This window comes from Cricetulus griseus, chromosome 6 (assembly GCF_003668045.3).
Source record: "Cricetulus griseus strain 17A/GY chromosome 6, alternate assembly CriGri-PICRH-1.0, whole genome shotgun sequence".
In the NCBI taxonomy this organism is placed as follows: Eukaryota; Metazoa; Chordata; class Mammalia; order Rodentia; family Cricetidae; genus Cricetulus; species Cricetulus griseus.
In genome coordinates, this window is record NC_048599.1 from 38,956,266 (window position 1) to 38,977,613 (window position 21,348).

Consider the following 21,348-nt stretch of genomic DNA (forward strand, 5'->3'; position numbering starts at 1 on the left):
CAAAGGAATTAGGTCATGCTCCAGAGTTCAGAAAGATGCTGAGATCAGGATGACTTGTGTGCAGTGGGTGCCAGGTTTTCAGAGCATACAGGTTTCAGAGAATATACAGAAGGAATGTCTGCTTGGCAGATGATGCTCTGAGATGCAGGAGCTTGTTGGAAGAGTCATGGATAACAGTTGTGTTCACTCTGTTGAGCTCTAGTTTCTATGTTGAAGCTGCACGGTTCTGGATGAACACTTTGTGGACCCGTATCAAAGCAGACTCTATGAGGCAACTTTGCACCCACACCACCAAGCCCACCACTCTTCCCCAGTCTGTGCTGGAAGTTATAAGAAAGGTCTATATTGTAGCTGTGCTTTTCTTCTCAAACTTTAATTGTTGACTCACCTTTTTGCTAGTTACATAACCTCTTTTTAAAAAATATTCCTATATATATGTTTACTGTTTTGTACTATTATATTTTACTACTGTTATGGTTGCACCTGGACTTCAGGGAGCATCTGCATTCTGGGGTCCTATGTGGAGGGACACTCTCATCCTGCAATTCATTTCCTCAACTCTTCGCTTCTGCCAGGATGTGACTTGACCTCCATCTGTTTGTAGGCAATCAGCCTTTGTCACCATTGAATTCATTGTGGTAGCTGTGGCTTCTGGCTTCCTTAGCCCACAGATACTCAAGTGCTACTTGATATTGACACACAAACTGAGAAATAAATTATGAATAGGACCTGAGGTTTACCAATATAGTTAATTTCATAAAAAATTGGTTGCATTCTTGTGTTCTCAGATCTGTCAGTCAGACTTAGATCTTATTCTTTTATTAATAGTACTGAATGTTGTTTGTAAAGAAAAGTGATCCTTGGCCTAATAACATGTGATTTATATGATTTATCATCTATATATGTATATAGCATTTGTAGTCTCAGTACATAAATGAGAAAAATATTAAGAATTGAATAATAGAGGCTCATGAAAGCTAACTTGTTAGAAGTCCTTGACAAGTCAGGCAATGGTGGCATACACATTTAATCTCAGCCCTCAGGAGCCAGAGGCAGGCTGATCTCTGTGAGCTTGAGGCCAGCCTGGTCTTCAAAGCAAGTATGAGATAGCCAGGATTGTTACACAGAGAAACCCTGTCTGTCTCAACCCTCCCCCAAGTCATGTGACAGGTGTATATTATAGTGGATGGTCACTTTGTATCTACTAACACAAAGGGCCCTACTGAATCTAAAGCCACAGTCACTGTTAGTTCAACCCCAAATTTGGGTCTAGGGACTCCCTAAATGTTACTTTTTTCTGGTGCTTTGCTGTTCTTTTGTATAACTTTGAAAAATTGCCTCTGGTAGTCTATTATTTAGTGCCTGTTGAGCCCCATCTTAAAAACTCCTTGCTTTAGAGAGAAACAAGGGAATTTACAGACTCAGCTAATTGATCCTGCGTTTTTTTTTAGTTTTTTAATCATTAATGTTAGTGTACACAAATTCAGAGATTTGCCCCTAAAGCCATCTTGTTAGCCAGTGAGTATTGATTTGTTCTGTAAATTTGTGTAAAATATAGAAGAATGTCCTAAGACTTGGAGCAGCTGGTCCTTTTTAGTTTTGTGTCTCATCGATTGGTTGTAGCAAGTTACTTAAATGAGGTAAGAGGAAATTTAAAAAATTCCTTGGCCATGCTAAATTCTCTTGGTTCTCCACTGGAGTCAGTCCATAAATCTGAAATTCCTTTTAATCAGATGATTTGGACATGGGATTAAAAAAAAAATTCAGGAAGTTCATGTGGTCATTACAAAGTACTTGGAATGAGATAAATTGGGTTTAGTGGAGGCCTGGACTAAAAGCAAGGAGGTTGAATTCTTTCTTCTTTTAGTACACTGATAATTAACTGTCTATCTAAAAAAGACAGGTCTCTTTGTTCTCTTTCTTCATCGAAGAATGGGGAAGCAGATCTGCATAGTCCTCAAAACTCCTTCAAGTTGCTTTTGATGGGTATTTTATCCCAAAAATGTGAAAGGCAACTAAACCATTCAGATTTTCAGTAGTTGTTAAGACATAGTGGCTGCTTCCATGTTCCTGAGGTGTCAGACTGCCCTGTTCATACTCTTATTTCAATAGTGACCAACATTTTTAAACATAGAAAATTATAGCTAAAAATAACTACTTTAGTTTTATCTCTTTTAAGACTAATGCTTTTATTCATTCTTTAAGAATTTCATACAATATATTTCCCTCCTCATAAGTCTTCCCAAATCTTCCTCCATTTCTTTCTACCCATTCTCTGAAGAACCAAAGCCAAAAACCTGGAGTCCATTTTATGTTAGCCAAATACCTACTCCTCAGCATGGGTGGAGCCTGCCTTGGTGGTTAATGTACTTAATGTCATGTCATTGAAGAAAATTCTTCCAGAACCTGTCCATTCTGAATAACTTCCTGGCTCAGGATAGGATTTAGTACTCATTTCCCCTCCTCCATGCTGGGGTTTTGTCTGGCATTTGTCTTATTAATCTTGGCCATTCTGATCAGGGCATGATGAAAGCAGCTTTAACTTTGCATTTCCCTGATGGCTAAAGATGTTGAACAAAAGTATTTCATCTTTTACAAACTCTTTCTAATTCTATACCCCACTTATAAAGTGGGTTGTTTTGTTTCAAAGTTTTATTATCATTATTATTATTTTTAGTTCTTTGTGTATTCTAGATACTAACTCTGTCAGATAGATGTATAATTGATAGTTTTTTTTTTTTTTTGCCATTGTGTAGGCTGTCTCTTCACTTGAATTATGGTGTCATTTGTTATACAGAAACCTTTTAGTTTTATGGGGCTCCATTTATCCATTGTTCTGAGCTGTTAGAGTCCCATTTTAAAAGTTCTTTCCTGTGGCAATTAGTTTGTCTATTCCCTACTTTACCTACTGTCAGATTCAGGATATCAGGTCTTAATGTTGAGGTTCTTGATACATTTGGAGTTAAGTTTTAACTAAGTTTTATACAGGCTAAAAATATGCATCCATTTTTATTCTTTTATGTGTAGCCATCCAGTTTGACCATTTGTAGAGGATGCTCTCTTTTCCCCAGTTATATTTTTGGTTTCTTTGTCATGTATTTCTAAGTATGTGGACTTAATGCTTGGTTGGCTCTTCAATTCCTTTCCGTTGATCAATGTGTCTGTTTTTTATTACTATAGCTCTGTAATATGACTACATACCAGAATGGAGGTATTTCCAGCAGTTCTTTTGTTATTTGGGATTGTGTTAGCTATCCTGTTTGGTTGTATTTGGGGGATATGTGTGGTATGGTATGGAAGTAGGTGTGTATTTCCATATGAAGTTTAGGGTTATTTTTTCAATTTCTGTGAAGAATTGTATTGGAGTTTAGGTAGGGATTGCAGTAAATCTGTAGATTGCTTTTGGTAGGGTGGCCTTAATATTACCAATTTATGAGCATGAGAGACCTTTCCATCTTCTGATATCTTTGTTAGTTTCTTTTTTCAACATTTTAAGGTTTTTGCTATACAAATCTTTCACTTGTTTGGTTAATATTATTCCAATATTTTTTTTTGAGTTTGTTGTGGATGGTTTGGTTTCCTGGTTTCTTTCTCAGCATATTTGTCATTTGTATATAGGAAAGCTATTCACTATTTTGTATTTATTTTGTATCCTGCCACTTTGCTGAAAGTGTTGATCAGCTCTAGGAGTTTCCTGGTGGAGTTTTTAGGGTCTTTTGTATTTTTACTGTCTGCAAATAAGGATACGGTGATTCTTCCCTTTGTGCTGTATTTCCTCCACCTCTAGTTGCTTATTTATTTGTTTGTTTGTGTTTTTGCAACCAGGGTTTCACTGTGTTGTTGTGGGTAGTCTTTCTGTGTAAACCAGCCTAACCTTAAATGCCCAGATCTGCCTGCTTATGCCTCTTAAGTGCTCATATTAAAGGCTTGTGCTACTATGCCTAGCAGTTTTATCTTTTTCTTATAAGTCAGTTTTAGAAACTTTCTACAAAAAGCTTAGGTACTTTTCTATTTTTCTTGGAATTATCTGTTCATAGCTTCTGCCTACATTTTCTTGTTACATTTGATAATTTTCCTTAAAATGGTATACAACTTTTGTTAGTAATAAAATTTCTTTAAAAGATTCTAAAAAAAAAAGGCACATTTATAAGCATCAGTGCATAAAAAACATCCTCTATAAATGCTTTGTGCCTCTGACTCTTTTTTTATTAATTTATTTTTTACATTCCAATCCCAGTTTCCCCTCCTTCTTCTCCTCCTGCTCCCCCTATTCCCCCACTCCCATCTGCTCCACAGAGAGGGTAAGGCCTCCCCTAGGAAGTCTACTAAGTCTGTCCCATCATCTCCTTGAGGCAGGACAAAGGCACCTCTCTACCACCCCCCCCCCCGACATCCCTGTGTTTAGGCTGGGCAAGGTATCTCTCTGTATAAAATGGGCTCCATTAAGTCAGTTTGTGCATTAAAATTAGATCTTGGACCCACTGCCAGTGCCTTCATATATTGTCCCAGTCACACCATTGTCACCTGTATTAAGGGAGTCTGTGTCCTGGTCTGCCAGCTCTTAAAAATCTTTCTGCTCTCTCCTCCTAGGTTTTTTCCTGAGCCTTAGGTGTGGGGGCTGTGTTGTATATTCACCAACTGGGGGGTGTCATCCCAAGGTTATTCTCTGCATTGTGGATCCATAGTAGCTTCTACTATGAACTCAGACCTTAAAGATTCCCTAACGTATAAATCCAAAATAAAGAAAAAAGTCACTGTGAGAGACAGAAAATATGTCAACAGACATTTCACCATTCTGAATAATTTTACATCTTATAGATACTAGTTAGAAAAATATGATACACAGGTTTTAGACACGGATGTTTTTGAATAGGTAGAGTCCATTCTGGGAAGAGTATTTGTCATAAGTAGAATGTGTACCCAGAAATTCTGTCCCTAACTATGCTTGTGTATTTCAGGTGGTATGTGCATGAATGTTCATTACACTGCCTTCCTCCTAGTAGAATCAGGAATAACTGTAACATCCATCAATAAGCATAGTATGTGAGGGTGAAAATAATGCAACTACACACATCAATGTAGGAGAGTCTTCAAATCATAATGTTATATTTCAAATACTGCTGTTTGTACCAGTTGACACACCATCATGGATGGAGGAAATCTCTCAAGGCCCCACCCCTAGATGAAAAGCTACTGGCAATTAATGAGTGCTAAGAGGTGGAGAATTCAGTACTGGGTGGTCAGTGGTTAGCCCTAAAAACATAGACTTGAGCAACACGAAGTGGATTCAGTAGGTTGTATTAAATATGCTTGTGTAATATAACAACAATAATAAAAGAAAACAAAAATAATACTGCATGAAAGGAGGTAGAGAAAGGGAACAGTGAAAAGGATTGAAGATGATCAAAGTGTATTATAAACATCTATTAAATGTTATAATGAAACTCACATTTTATACAATTAATAAATGCTAATGAAGTGAAAAAAAGTCTTTCAAATGTAGTTTGCAAACTCATTAATATGACTTTATAAAATCAAAGAGTGTTTAAATTTGCACTGAGGTATGGTAAACTGTAAGAAAGCAGGAGGTTTGAAGAAGTTTGGAGAAGTGACTTGTAGAAGAGAGGGCTTAGGAGTCTTTCCTAGCATGGTTGGTGTTGAACTTTTCAACTTCCTTTGTGGATTAGTTGATGTTTGTTCTTTTTAAATCCCTCGTGTATGATGTGTTACATAATTTCTTTTCTGTTTTAATAAAACTTTCTCATTAAACTCCAAAAGAGAAAGAATGGCACAGGAATTGAAACAGATACAGGTGTTCTGTCTTTATCTCAAGGAAAGGGGCATAAATCAAGTACCTCTGGAGATCAGATCCTAGTTTTCATGAATAAGTGATAGAATTTATCTGGTGGGCAAATATATGTAGTGAAAAGGAGAAAGTAAGAAAAATGGTTGCACCAAATGTGGGAGGTAACTACATAAGTTTTGGCAGGAAATTTGTATGCTAGAGTGTGGGTTGTAATGGAGGAAAAAGCCTTTGGAGTCTGAGAAACTAATCTAGGCTGTGATAGATTGAGCAGAACTAGACTGAAGAGGAAGGAGAATTGTGTCTTAAAAGACTCAAATACATCCTCTCTGGGGCTTGATTCCCAATTGAATCTGACAAGTATGTGGAAAAGTAGTGTCAAATAGGGAGAGTTTTCTGGAAGGAGAATCATAATCTACTAAGAAACAATGACAGTATCATGCTTAGAACATTGAATATGTAGTGAGATTGAAATTGGTGTACAGGTGTTTATGACAATTAATTGCATATATGGGGCTAGTGTTAGATTTGGGAGTTGGTTCTAAGGTTTCTGGTGTCTTCCTTGGAAAGGTTCAACTGGGATGTCAGATCTCATTTCAGTTCCTCAAAGAGCTGTTTTTGAGGTCTTGCTGGTCTTTGAGAATATTTTCAGTTATGTAGAAGTTTCATAACTCAGAATGAATTTAAGTGAGGAATTGGTACAAAAGGGAAAAACTTAGGTGGAAACTTTCCACAAGGATGTCAGTCATTTTAGAAGTGAATGTTTTATAGGAAGCTCATTGCAGAATTGAATGCTTGTTCTAAAGAGTTTATTAGCATATATTAATTGTGCATAACAGTAGGCTCTTTATGACATCCTCATACATGCAGATAATATGTTTTGTTCATTACTCCTCCCATTACCTCCTCTTGTTCCTCATGTTCTCATTGTCTCCTTGCTTTCCTCCCTTTTGTTTGTCCGTTTATGGGAGTTTTGATGAGCTCAGATTGCTTCTTCTATTTGTTTTTGTTTGTTTTTCTAGACAGGTTTTCTCTCTGTAGTTTTGGCTGCCTTGGAACTTGGTCTGTAGACCAGGCTAGTCTCAGACACAGAGATCTGCCTGCCTCTGCCTCCCAAGTGCTGGATTAAAGAAGTGTGCCATCACTGCCTGCCTCTGATGTGTTTTCTAGAGTGAACTGTTTCATTGTTATTTTCAAAGGAAGAATTAAGAAATACCTGATTTAAAAGAAGATGCCCGAAGCCTTTGTGGAAAGCCTGAAGGTTGAAAAATAGAGTGATCAGATAGACATTACTTGGTAAAATTGTTGAATACCATAAAAGTTTGAGAGTCTCTCCCCTTTGGTTTGAATGGGTGTCTGAAAGAAAAATCGTATTTACTAGGCTAAGGAGATGTTTCCATTGGGAAAGAAGCTTCTGCTCATGGATTAGGACCTGACTTCAGATCCTCAGAACTCAGATAAAAGTGTGGATAACAGGACCTGCCTGAAATCCCCACACTGCGGTGAACCATCAGGCAGATCCCTGAATGCCACTCTCAGGACAGCCCAGTCAAATCAGCAATCTTCAGGTTCACTGAATGTCTCAAAATTAGATAAGACACCCAATGTGCATCCCTGGCCTGCACACACATGTATAGATGAGTGCATGTGTACCTGTTACATACATGTATATACACATCTTCACCAACAAGTGCACATAGTGAAAATGAAATACAAGTTTAAAAATTGAGTAAGTAACAATAGGTTTTCACTCAAGCAGTTTTCATGTGAAAATCATATTTGATCTACTTCTCAACTGCCGTATTTGAAGCTTCAGTTCATGTCGGATAGAGGAGCAATTTCTATACATTTCAAGAAGCCTAGATATTCCCTTCATATGGCTGATATATTTTTATATTAGGATAAAAAAACTGAGTATTTTCTGAGAAGCTAGTTATTTTTTCTTCCCTCCCTTCTAAATAAGAAAACCAATACAAAACATTTTCTTAAAATATTACATTGCTAACAGAGCTGACCAGCAGTAGACTAACAGTGTAGACTATTTCATTCAGTAGACACAGGCAGCCAGCAGCAGGATTATAATGCCATGGGGCTTTCAAAACAGAAGTTGGTGTATTGTCTGTGGTTGAGTTTCCTATTTGCAGAAGAAATGTAGCCTTCCAAAGCCTGGGGTACCATTTCTATGGACACTATGAGTTTTTACATAGCAGAGACTGACTGTATCTATAGCATTTGTGTTGTCCTTCACCCAGACATTTGGGAACAAAAGCAAAAGGTCGTTTAAATAAACTTTGGTAAGTAGAAATAATTTGGTAATATTACTTTGTTGGTAAGTGAATCACAGCACAGTACTGACAAAGGAAATCTAAAATAGACAACTGAAAACTGTACAGCAGTCTTGTGGTACTTTTTAAAAAGTACTAGTTTTTGTTGCTGGTACATGTTATTTCAAATATGTCTGTATTTGAGGAGCACAAACTTGACTATAAAAAGTTGAGAGCTGATGAACTAGTCATAATAAGTATTACATTATGATTTTCTGTTAAAAAGATATTTATTAAATATTAGGTTGTATTGAAAACCATGTAAGGAATTTCTTTCATCCCATGTAGGAAAAGCTAAAAAAAGAAAACAACAAAATACCATGCTCTCATGCACATATATAAATATTATCTCTTATCTTTAGTTCATATAGACTCTTTTAACTTGGAAGAGACATGCAGACTCTAATTTGAGTGGGGTTGATATAGTCACTCAGAGTAGCCTGACCTTACTAGCTAGCTCGGGGATGAGCATACTGTCCATATCAAGCCAATTAGCATTCTCCCTTTGGCTCTTTTACTAGATGTATGTAGAGCAAGCATATTTCTTTCTTTCTGCTTGGGTTGCATGTATTAGATATAGCCTCAGTATTACTTTGGTGAGTTCCATAGCAGAAGACTGGGACCATAACAGGTCCCACAGCAGGTGACCACAGCAGGTGGGAAACATACCTGCAGATGTAACTTATATGAAAGTTTATGGGGGGTGGGGATAAGAAAATATGGGACGAAAAGAGAGAACAGAACAGAGATGCCTCCTCAGAGAGAGGACACAAGAAGAGAGAGAAGAAGTGTTTGTCAGCCATGTTTTAATTTATAGAAGATTGGAAAGAGATAACAAGTTTCAAGCAACTCTAAAGAAAATGAAGAAAATGCTTATAATGAAGTAGGAAGAGGGAAGGAATTCAGAACCTTAGATCAGAGAAGGAATTTCACAGCAGTCCACTTTGAGATGTCCAGAATTCTGACATCCACCCTCAGGGTGTTGCGTTGACATTGTTTCATGATTATTGAACATATAAATAACTGGATTTAAACAGGAGACTGAAGTCCGTACCTGCCTGCACTCATTTCAGGGTCATACATGGGCCCCCAGCTGAGGAGGAGAGCTCACTGTTCTCAGTGTCCACCTGGCTGAATCCATTCGACTATCTCCTTGCCTCACTTTTATCTTAAGCAGCATCTGCCCTATAGGAGGAAAAGTGTGCGTCCAGCCATCCTGCAGTATTCTGTTAGGCCCCATGGAGGTGGGCTGTCCAGGGAACATGGGTGTCTGCAGACTCCCTAAGAAACTCTCACCTAGACCTCCACTGAAACCTCCTTGGCATTCTTCCTATTCCTTCTCCTAACTGCTTGACCCACCTGTTCTCCTTAGAACAGCCTGTTGGAGTTTCTTCTCTAAAGACTTTGTTCTTCAAATATTCTCACCCCTTTGATGCCTTTCCACTATGAAAAAAGATGCAAATGTAGTCAAGTACTCCGTGGTCTATGAGATATCATCGCTACTTGACCCCTCAGCTTCATTCCAGGTCGTGTTTATTATGTTGGGCTTTTTCTTCTTATTTTTGGTTTTCTAAATTCCCAAGTCTTTAATTCTTCAGGACATTGACATGTCCTATTTCCTTAACTTGTTGTGTCCTCCTTTATAACTTTTATGTTGTTCTTTCTGTACCTTTTATTGAAATTTCATACACTATCCTTTCAGAAAGTACTGTTAGCAGTGGATTCTTCATTTTAAGTCTCCATCTTAGCCTCTGATTTGAGTTTCCATTGAGCTATTTTAAGTAGTTTCATGTTGTATGTCTTTGCTTTCTTGACTGTCTCCAACATCAGCATGTAACCAGGGATCCAGGACTTTATGTGTTTTGCTTGTTTGTTTTTATTGATTTATACAAAGCAGGGTAGAATAAGTAATACCCAGATAGGGTAAGTAACTAGAAGTAACTAGTAACACTCAATAAATATCTTGAGAATAAGTGGAGAAGTAATAGTGTTATCCATACACTCTCTGAGGTGATGTATCATCTTTTGGTAACCCCTTTCCTTTTATTATATAGGATAAAAAAAAAAAGAACAGTGTACATATATGATACTTCCAGTGGGAAGGGAACACTTATAGTGCAAAGCTCCTCATTGTGGGAACTGTTTCCAGCAGCACTTGCTAGACTTTTTGAAATAATGAAAAATGTGGTTGGAATTCCATAAGACAAAGATGTCCCTTAGTGATTTACTTACTGTGTGCTCAGCTTGCCAAACAAAAGATCTTGGCAAGTGGTATTACCCTCTTGACCCTCTTTCAAAGCTTCTCTTATACCACAGATTTCTATTTGTTTCTTACTCATCTGATTTCAGCAAAGTAAAGTACTCTGATCTACCAGATCCTAACTATTGCCCTCTGACCTTTTCAGTTTAGTTAGGTGGTGGTGGTGGGGTGTGTGTGTGTGTGTGTGTGTGTGTGTGTGTGTGTGTGTGTGTGTGTGTGTGTGTATCATGTTCCTTCAGAGAGCTTTCAGCATCATTGTTCCCTTGCTCTCCATACCTGATTCCTCTCCCCTTTTTTGGTGAACCAGTTCTGAAATTATTGATATGAAAATTCTCTTCTGTACCCCAAACTAGTTGTCTCTTAGTGCAATTTACACCAGGTACATGGTGCTTCCATTCCTGTGGTTGATCTGCCCTTCAGTAATTCTCTGGAACCCTGTGGAAGATACTGAGAACCTACTATGTTCTGACCAATGGGTACTTTTTTCTATGTGTGACCTTCTTAAAATTTCACCGTCTCCAAGCAGAATGAGCACTGAGTAACTATTCTTCAGTATTATGGGCTTATGTATAATCAGGTTACAGAGTGAAAGTGAGTAGAGTTTGTACTCTGGGCAAATGGGTGAATAGGAAAACGATTCAAAAAGGGGGAAACACACAATGGTAGCACCAGAAGGTGTGTGATGCTCTTGATAGCCTAATGCCAATTAAGATCTTTGTGCAGAGATTGGTACAGACATTTATAGGTGTTTATCTGCATTATTTGAACATTATTTACCAAGTCCATGATAAAACAAAACACATCAACTGGGTCCTGAAGCAAAAGACACCGCTCTTAAACATAGAGTTCTGGGAGACATCTTGAACTATATTGTAAAGGGCATAAGGTTTAGCACACACGTGGGATCTTGACCATAATAAGCAAAGCCTCTGTTCCTTCAGAATTACTTAAAATGCTTTACATGTTTTAAATACTGAATCAGGGAAGTTTTTTATGTACTTTTGACTAGTTAAATTAAACCTTTTCCAACTCAGAGTGTTTTAACCTCACTCAGACAATGTGACATCCAACCTCTCTCGGAAACAAGAGGGCTTTCATTTTGTTGTGTTTGAGTTTTGTTGTTTGTGAGACCAAGCTGAAGATCACTTACCATGAATTTTTTTGTTTTAGAAATATGGATAGTGGTAAATGGGATAGGGTAGATTGAAAGGCTAAGAACTGAGAAAAATTTGTAGTAAATTTATATATCAGAGAACATTCTACAGTTGCATCTATTTGATCAAAAGCTTAAGAGTAGAAGTGTCAAACATATACCAAAGGAAATTTTATCAGTATATTTGACTCCCAGGCAAAAAATCACAAAAAAATTTAAATTATGTCCAGATAAAATCTTCAATAATAACAAAAGACAAGACAGTTAAGGAATGCTTAAAAATGTGAAAATAAAATATTATTTTATAAAATAAAATATTGAGAAGAAACTGACCCAATCAAGTAGAATATGCTGCAAGACTATAAGTAAACTAATAGACTATTTATGTGAGAGTATTTTTCATTTTAAAATTTATGGGTTCAAATTCATATGAAAATTAATATGTGATAAAATATTTTTAAGTGAGCAGAAAAAGGACATTTTTATGTCAGAAGACAAGGAATGAATTTTTCACCAAGGTTTTATTTTGAAATTGGCTGGCTGTTTAGGGGGCATAAGTCTACCACAGCAATCTTTATCCCAAAATTAATTCCAGAAGTTTAAAGTCTGTAATTATAAAAGTACTAGTAGAAAACATGGGCATGGGCAAAATATTTTCATAATTTCCCACTAGCAAAGGCTTTCCTGTAATACTTAACAACACAGATGCCTTAAACAAAAAGGTTAACATCAGCTACATAAGCATCAAAAACAAGTTAAGCCAGAAATGAAGAATCATAGGTAAAATCGAAGTAATTACTAACTTGTGTGATACAAATAGATGTACTGGCTTGCTATAGAATGTAACAAATTAGGAAGAAAAAAATTAGTCAAGTAAAAGCAAATATTTTTTTTTTTGCCCTTGCTCATACCAACTTTGTTTTTTATTAATTTATTTTTTTTTTTTACAATCCAAGTAAAAGCAAATTTTAAGCTGAGATTATGTTTTATTGCCCTGATAGAATTGTGTCTGTTGGTTTGCTAAAAAAAGGGTTATCCAGTCTCTGCAGGTTTAACAAATCCATCTCTTCTCTAGTATAAATCCTGGACCATAGATCAGGGTTTGACAAGTGTGCTGGCTAGTTTTATGTCAGCTTGATACAGCTGGAGTCATCTGAGAGAAGGGAATGTCAATTAAGAAAATGTCTCCAAAAGATCAGGTTGTCAGCAGACTAGCCTGGAGTGCATTTTCTTAATTAATGATCTTTGGGGGAAGGCCCAATCTTGGCTGATGTTCTTCGGTTCTATAAGAAAGCAGGCTGAGCAAGCCACTAAGCAGCACCCCTCCATGGCCTCTGCATCAGCTCTTGCCTCCAGGTTCCTTCCCTGTTTGAGTTCCTGTCCTGACTTGTTGATGATGAACAGTAATATAGAAGTATAAGCCAAATAAACACTTTCCTCCCCAAGTAGGTTTGGTCACATGTTTCATCACAGCAATAGTACTCCTAACTAGGACAGCAAGCTTTCTGTAAAAGGCTAAGAATAAAGGTCATTGGCTTCACAAGCTTCCTTTTGGCCCCTGCTACCTATTAGCCCCCACTTTGTTCTTTTCCTCTCCTTTTCCGTCTTTCTTTTCTTTTTGAACGCAAACCATTAAAATTTTTGTTTGTCGCTTTTTTAATTCTTAGCAGGTTTTAGTTTGGTGACCACTGTTCTGGAGGATTCTTTCAGACATTGAATCGAATACCTTCATTTCAGCTCTACTCTGTACTTTTGTCTTCAGAGATTTAACCCTCCTATTCCTGACCCTTTACAGTTTTGTAGCTAAACTAGATGGCTGTTTTGAAGGTTCCTTCTGCTACAATGTTCTCTAGTTTCTGGAAACTTGAGATTTGGCTTTCATGGGTATCTTAGTATTTCTATTGTGATAAAACACCATTACCAAAAGCTGCTTGGGGAGAAAAGATCTTTTATCAACTACAGTTTCACATCACAGCCCATCATTGAAGGAATCTGGGGGCAGGAGCTGATGCAGAGGTCATGAAAGAGTGTTGCTTACTGTCCCTGATGGCTTGTTCAGCCTGCTTTTTTATAGTACCCAGGATCACCACCCACAGTGATCTGGGCCCTCCCACATCAATCATCAGTCAAGGAAATGCCTTACAGACCTCCCTATAAGCCAATCCTATGAATGCATTTTTTTTTTTTAATTAAGATTGCTTCTTCCTAGATGGCCCTAGCTTGTGTTAACTTGACATAAAAACTAGCTTGCATACCAGTTCTGCAAGGGAAATAGCTGCATCTCCATTTCTTCTTTCCCAACTATCTGCCTTTCTTTTTTTTCTTTTTCTTTTTCTTTTTCTTTTTCTTTTTTTGTTAGCTTTTTGAGTCATTTTTATCCCCGCTTTTTTTCCACACAACATTCCCTGGGATTTGAGGAGGGCGTGGAGATAAATGCATGTATTTAATCTACTAAATTTAACCAGAAGTTTCCCCCAAATCCAATTTGGTTGGTTTTATTTTTACTACTTTCTTTGATAGTTGTTGGGTTAATTTTCATTTGTTCTCCACGTGCTTACTTGTTATGCCAGATGTTCAAGAAGATGTCCTTGGGGAAGAAAAATGAGGGGATTTAAAATGTAATGTTCTTGAAATGTTCACAATGGTTCAGTGTGTGAGATCTCAAGGAGGCTGGGCTGTTTCTAACCACCAGATTCACATAATAGAAATTCGGCTTCACCCTTATTTGTGTAAACCATCAGGAGCATTTTTAAATGTTTGTAATAAACTTTGTGGCTTATTGTTTAAAATTGAATTTAAGGTAGTAAATCAAAGTGCTTGGTGGTATGCCTTTGGCAGCAGGGAGAGCCTTGTGCAGGATCTCCGGGAGTTGATCAAAGGCTGATGCTGAACTTTTTTTTGTGTGTGTGTAGTTGTTTGGTCTTTTAATCTGGTGGTGTTTCCAGTTCTATTCCAAATACAGTATTGCACATGCTCTCCCCGACTCTTGTCATCTTGGCAGTCACTGGCGCTGCCTTTGCCAAATGGCTCCTGTTCAGGCATAAGACTGCCTTTGCCATCAAGTGTATATGAGGTACGAACAATGCTTGTCAGAAACTGGGCATCTTTCAAGTTCTCATTCATGCCACATTTGTTCTAGTAATCACATGGAAATGGAAAATGAAAAATCAAAAGTGACTGAAAGGTGACCGCTAGTCTTTTCTGCCCAGGTTCACCTTTCCTTGCCAGTGAAGATGGCGTGCTTGGTGGAGTGATTGTTCTCCGGTCATGCAGATGTTCTTCAGAGTCTGACTCCTCCCAAAATAAGCAGACACTTCTGGGTAAGTGGAGTATCCATCTATTGTGAAGCTTCTTCTTCTTCTTTTTTTTCATTTTTTTTAAGACATGAAAAGACTGATGATGTCCTTAAGTCAGCAATTTATACTTGTGATGTCTGTTATATCCCACTATATTACACTATTGTCTTTCTGTAGGTGAATTTACAAAACATCACTTTATTTTTAAGACTGTGCTTAAAGCGTGTTTTTAAATGAGCTTCAGTAAAGTCTTATATTATGTCTCACTCTCCTGCTTATTCCATGAAACATTAGAGGTGACTTGTGACAGTACATGAAACTGGATTCTTTCTGTTCTCCTTCCTCTAAAGGAAGAAGACTATGTGAAAAGCTACTGGCCTAGACCTTAGTCCTGATTCCCTGGCTGGTTAGCTTTGCTATTGTCATGTATCACTTTACTGTCCTCTGGCACTTCCTCATTTGTAAAATGAAATGCTTGCCACACTTTCCTCTTACAACTGTTTTTCAGAAGAGTTGGTCAATGAGTGTTTCTGCAGATTGCAGCTGAGCATCCAGATGTGTAGTCTTGGGTCTAGCCAAGAAGGTCTAGCTTCATACCTGTAGGATGAAGCCACCTCCCTCCCATCTATCAAGACTGGTGGGATTGTCATGGCCCACAGGGTGCTTTTTACTCACCTCTTTATCTAGATAGAAGCTTCTTTAAAATCAGTGTAGCAGGGACTCTAGGTGTGTCTTTTTAGTTGATTTTTAAAAATATACATATACCCAGAAGACACAAATCATAACTGTACTTTTCTTGATGAATTATTCCTGAGTGAGCCTACCTTATGTACTCTGTACTCAAATTTAAAACATTGAACTTTTTAGCCACTCCAAAGGTCCCTGTGGTCCCCCTGGTCTTTGTCTGAGTTATCCACTACCCTGACTACTAACAAAAGAGTTTGGTGTTTTTGGTTTTTTGAGACAGGGTTTCTCTGTGTAGCTTTGGAGCCTATCCTGGCACTCAACTCTGGAGACCAGGCTGACCTCAAACTCACAGAGATCCGCCTGCCTCTGCCTCCCAAGTGTTGGGATTAAAAGCGTGCACCACTAACACCCGGATACAAAAGAGTTTTATACAAATGGAATCTATACATTATATACTATTGTATGTAGCCTTCAGTGAACTCTGGCCATAGTTTAGACGAAAGAACTTCAGTGGTGACAAATGAAGGTGCCTTTGTGTCTTTGGGTAGTTCTGTTAGCCTTTAATTCCCATCTGGGCATCTTGTCTCTCATCTTTGAGACCCTTGGGACAATTGTCACCAGTATTGTGAACTGTGGTCTTTTTTTCCCCTTGGATTTTTGTTTGTCTGTCTGTTTTTTTCAAGACAGGGTTTCTCTGTATAGCTCAGGCTGTCTCGGAATGCCCTCTGTAGACCAGGCTGACCACGAACTCAGAGATCCACTTACTTCTGCCTCCTTAGTGCTGGGATTAAAGGCATGTGCCTTGTGAACTGTGGACTTTTCCCCCTCATGCCCCCTCCCCCCCCCCCTTAGCCTTTCCCAGTTCAGGCTTCCCTTTTCTATCAGCACATAGACAGTTCGCACATCCTGTTTATTACCAGTTTTCTCTGTAACACACCTGCAGTTGGGTTGATAACCTAACCATAGCCCTAAGTCAAGGGCAGTTAGAAAAGAACACAATGGCCTGAAACAAAAAAGGGCAAGGATGAAAATGTGACCAAAAGAACTAGATCAACCCCAGGATCAGAGTAGCCTAAATAAGAGTGACAGACGTTTTTGTAACTAATTTACTGTATGTTTAAACTGAAGCTTGACTATTTTTCTAAAATGTGCTGAAATAAAACTAGAATATGTATCTCTTAACATTATTTCCATGCTCTCTACTATTATATCATTATTTTTGTTGTTGTTGTCTAGGCTAGCTTCAAATTCTCTATCCTTGTATCCCAGTCTCCATTCCTGGAATTACAGGTGTACTCAAACATGTCTGGCTTTTACTTTTGATTGACATTAAAGTATACACACAAATAGTATACAATGCAATGTTTCATTTTATCTGTGCATTGTATATTGATCAAATCTGGCCAATTAATGTATCTGTAACTTAAGCTTATTATTTCTTTGTTCACAGAACATCTAAAATAGCTACTTTGAAATATATAGTATACTATGGGTAGTTATATTCACTCTGGTGAGCAACAGAACTTATTCCTGCTGTCTGCCTACAGTATGTGTCCCTAATCACCAACCACACTCCTTTCCCCAGACTTAGGAAGCATTTGAGCCACTCTCAGTTTCTATGGAGTTAGCCATTTTAGATTTTGGATTTTGTGTATGTTATGCTTACTTTTATCCTTTAATTGAGGAAACATCACACACACACACACACACACACACACACACACACACACACACACCTCCTCTGGGTTACTTTTACATTTCGGAATGGATATCAGTTACCTAACCTAATGGGAAGAGTTCTCATTCACTGTCTAACAGTTTAGAGGGCATGCTCAAGAATCACTTTCAACTTACTCTTCATTACCTATCTCATTGCCAATGCCCTAAGTCCATGTCTTTCGAATGGCATTCCAAAGGGACATCCTCTCCCCACCCCCAGTAACTTGACCTTACTATTCCATTTTTCTTGGAAATTCGCTGTCCTGGTAACCAATTTTTAATGCCTTTCTCAAATGTGAATTCTCTGGAAGAGTTTCCTCCAGTGTATTTGCTCTGCTAGTACCATGCAATTTACGTGTCTTTGACACTTAACAGGAAATCCCTGGTCAGATACTAAAGTGCTTTCCTCACTTTCTAGGAAAGTTATTTGACAAATAACTGGATAAATCATAGGTCATTGAGAACCAGAGAGGGGCCTAGGGATTTGATATACCTTTGTATGGAATAGAGCATTCTTCCTTCTGAGAGGCATCCCTCACATTGTAAGCAAGTAGGGGCAGCTACTGTGTCACTAAAATTAGTGGCTATTTCCATAATAGGCTTCCAGGAATTCTTAGATACGTGTCAAATATAGGTTTTGTATTACCTCTGCTGAACTCTCTTTCTCCACACAACCCCTCCACATGAACATGGATGTGATTACAGATGTGGATTATGTGAAGATTAGAAAACAGCGTCAGGCGTCCTCTCTTCCTCCTCATTTGACAGGGCTCGTCTTGTTCTTCATATTGCTTCAAACTCCAGGCCAGCTGCCCTATGAGCATCTCATGATTTCTCCTGTGTCTTCTTCCCATCACTCCTTAGGGAATTGACTGCATCTAGCTTTTATGTGGATTCTGGGAATTGAAACTCAGTAGCAAGCGCTTTACCCCCTGAGCCGTTTCTCTAGCCCCAGAACTAATCCTTTTGAGCTGACTACTCTCCAGCAAAATGAAATGTCATATAAAATATCCTTTTATGTTCTAAAAAGCAGACACCATAGGTTGAAAATTTGGTTAATGAGTGTCCAGGAACAAGATTTAGAGATAGTTTAAATGGCTCCCAGAAGACAGCTTCTGTATCCAGGGACAATGTGGTCACAAACATGCTTGCTACACTTGCCTGCCATGCCCCACTCCACAGATCAAGAGATGCTGACAAATTCCAGCCTACAAACTGCACATTTAACACAAAGCAAATTTTTGTTCCATGATGAGACAGCTGAAAAGAATTAATTTTCTATATGCTTTTAGAGGGAGGGGAAAGGCCAATATATTTTTACCTGCTAAAGTATAATTGCATGTTTTCCAGGCCTTGTAGGAGTGCTTTCTTGAGGCTGATGGACATAGTATGGCTAAGAAATGTGCAAACAGAGGCTGGCAACATGGCTCAGCAGTTAAAAGCACTGGCTGCTTTTCCAGAGATCTTGGGTTTGATAGCCAGCACTCACATGGTGGCTCAGTACCCTTCTGGCCTCCCTGGGCACCAGACATGCACATGGTGAACATACATACTTGTAGGCAAAATACCCATACATGTTAAAATAAAATAACATTTTAAAATGTGCAAACAAAGGCACATCGGGCTCTCCAATGGGAACAGTGAGTATGTTGCTTTTTAAACCTTATGATTGAGAGGTAATTAGCAAATATGCAAACATTTCCATGAACAGCCAATCCTGATATGTGGAACATTTCCTTCTTTGTATTCTATACCCCATGTCTTGATTGGATCCTATGAAGTTAAAGTTTTTCTCCCTTAAGTGTTCAGTGGGTGAGACAGGCTAGTGTGCAGTAGGCTCCATATATTTCAGAAAAATCTTAAGCAATCCAGAATAGATGCCTTTGGTTCAAGGCTCTGTTGTAGTCCTTCATATCAGACAGGATTTCAGACTTGAATTCACCTAGTGTCTGATCATCCTGAGCACACATGGTAATTGTTACTTTGCCTGTAGGTTAATCCCACTTTGCTTAGGGAATAACTCCGGTTCTTTCTATCTGGAAATGTGTTTATGTTCCTGATAATTAAGTTTTAGTATGATACACTTCCATTTTTTTAGCTACCCCTTTACCCACCCCTAGTGGTTTTCATCTTTTACTGTGCAATGTTTCATATATGTTTTAAAGAAGGACATAATAAATTTGTGAGTTATAAAGGGTAATAATAAAATGAACACCTGTGGGCCTAACGCCCAGCCCAAGAAATTGCCCATTACCCATATCTTTGAAAGCCCCATGTGGGCCTCTCTGATCTTACAGCCTTCTTTTCCTGAGCTTTTATTTCACAGTTACCTTTAGGTTTTCCTTAAACCCTTTTCATATTTCTATGTATACGAAAGGTATGTTGTGCACTAGTGCTTGATCTTGAACTTTTATGAGGATTTCTCTGGTCTCTTTCCTAGCTAACTGAAAGGATAATGAATTCCTTTATCATTTTCAACTTAACTCTATCAAATCAAACTGCTCTGCAGTTGCCAATTAGAACTTCCGTGCGATGCCTTCTCCCTCTGCTACTCCACTTCCAGAACACATAGTTCTTTAAATGGACATGTTCAAAGAAGCTTCCTTCTGGGGCACCGGCAACATCATTTCTTTTCTTTATGTGGTGCTGGCCTCTGTGAGCACCTATGACAAGGCACTTCTGGGAGGTACTCATGGCCATGAAGCTAACTGGCAAAGAGAAAGCAAACTCACATCTAGGACAGGAGAGGGAGAGTAGCCCTGTGGATATTTGTCTCATAGTCCCGAGTTGCCTGCAAAGCACAATTGAATCCTTTCCATGAAGATCTCTGTGATCTCCCATCGCTGGAAGCTCCTTTCTTTTGTGCTGCATCAGTGCTTGGAGATGTCCCATCTCCACTGCTGTCTTGAAAGATGGGTTGCAGTTTTAATTCTTATTGAAGGTCAGAAGGAAACACACAGACTGATAAGTAGCCGAGCTGTTCAGCAAATAAGAACATATAATATTTAAACATTTTAGCAACAGAGAATAGCATTAGCAAATTAGGGTAGTGCTCTGTGATTTGTGTTTTTGGAAATAATTTTAGATACTCTGTTTATAACAGAACATTTCTTTCCTTAAATGTCACTAACACATTCTTTTAAAACTAGGAATAGACTTTTTGGCTATAATTTTCTTCTCTTTTATGAAAAATATAGTTCTAGCTATTATCTAGCCAGAAGTTTTTGTTTGTTTGTTTGTTTGGTTGGTTGGTTTAGTTTTCTATCTAAAAATATGAAGATTTCTGGGTCAAATTCTGGCTGTTACGTACTTCTTGTGGAAGCTCTTCTAAAATTCAGGAAGAAATTTTGGCAAATTTTATAGTCAACTTTGGTCTGTTTCAAGGGTAGTAGGTGTCACTGGACCATGAGATAAATCCTAAAATAAAAGGGAATTGTTGAATGAATAAAATCACATCTCCATTAACTTGGCTTTACTGAATGCCTTTCTGTTTAGTAGAGATAACCCAGGTCTCAGCCAGCAGCCCCAACTTACAGCAGTTTCTAATGCAATAAGAGGATAAGTTAGGAAAAGAATCAAAATGTCCTTAGGGCTTGTATTTCTGTTTGACATGTATCCCTTACTTCTTGGTAAAGTCAGCATCTTTTTAACCTTTAACAAAGCAGGATGAGCACTGGAAAGAAGGAATGGTTATCTCCTCAACTTGATGTAAGTGACATTCTATGGAGCTAGGCCTCCATTGCTCCCCAGACAGTTTACTAGTGAAAGTTTGACAGGGAAGCATGCCAACTCAGCTACCTCATGGGCATAATGAGACATGCCTTGTATGATTCAAACAGATTGTGTCAGGACAGTGAAGCATTTTTGTACATTATTTTTTTTTGCAAATGTGAGCCACCTACTAGGTTAAGAAGTACTTAACAGCCAGGAGCAGATAAGAGGAAACTGTTGTAAGTAGTTACTTATATGGTGTCCAGAGCATCCTCTAGTATGCCATCCACCCAAGAAAGGCTAAGGAGCATCAGCTGACTTGGCAACTGCCCAGCCAAGACTGTTCTGAGTTTAGGGTTCTGTCTTCCTCCAGGGAACTCTGGGATGGAAAGCCA

The 21,348-nt window shown here is 38.2% G+C and overlaps 1 protein-coding gene across 8 annotated transcripts in view; it reads left to right on the forward strand.

The window, feature by feature from the left end:
* Positions 1–21,348, forward strand: part of Tasp1 (taspase 1) — a 207,632-nt gene that overhangs the window by 150,697 nt on the left and 35,587 nt on the right. For 6 of the 8 annotated variants that reach the window (XR_003486507.2, XM_027421662.2, XM_027421664.2 and 3 more), the window contains one exon: positions 14,750–14,860. The exons of the other annotated variants lie outside the window; for them this stretch is intronic. Coding sequence is in view for 5 of the 6 variants with exons in the window: in XM_027421662.2 (XP_027277463.1) it covers positions 14,750–14,860 (111 nt within the window). In the remaining variant the exon portion in view is untranslated. The remainder of the gene's footprint in view (positions 1–14,749; positions 14,861–21,348) is intronic. 8 annotated transcript variants of the gene reach the window in all.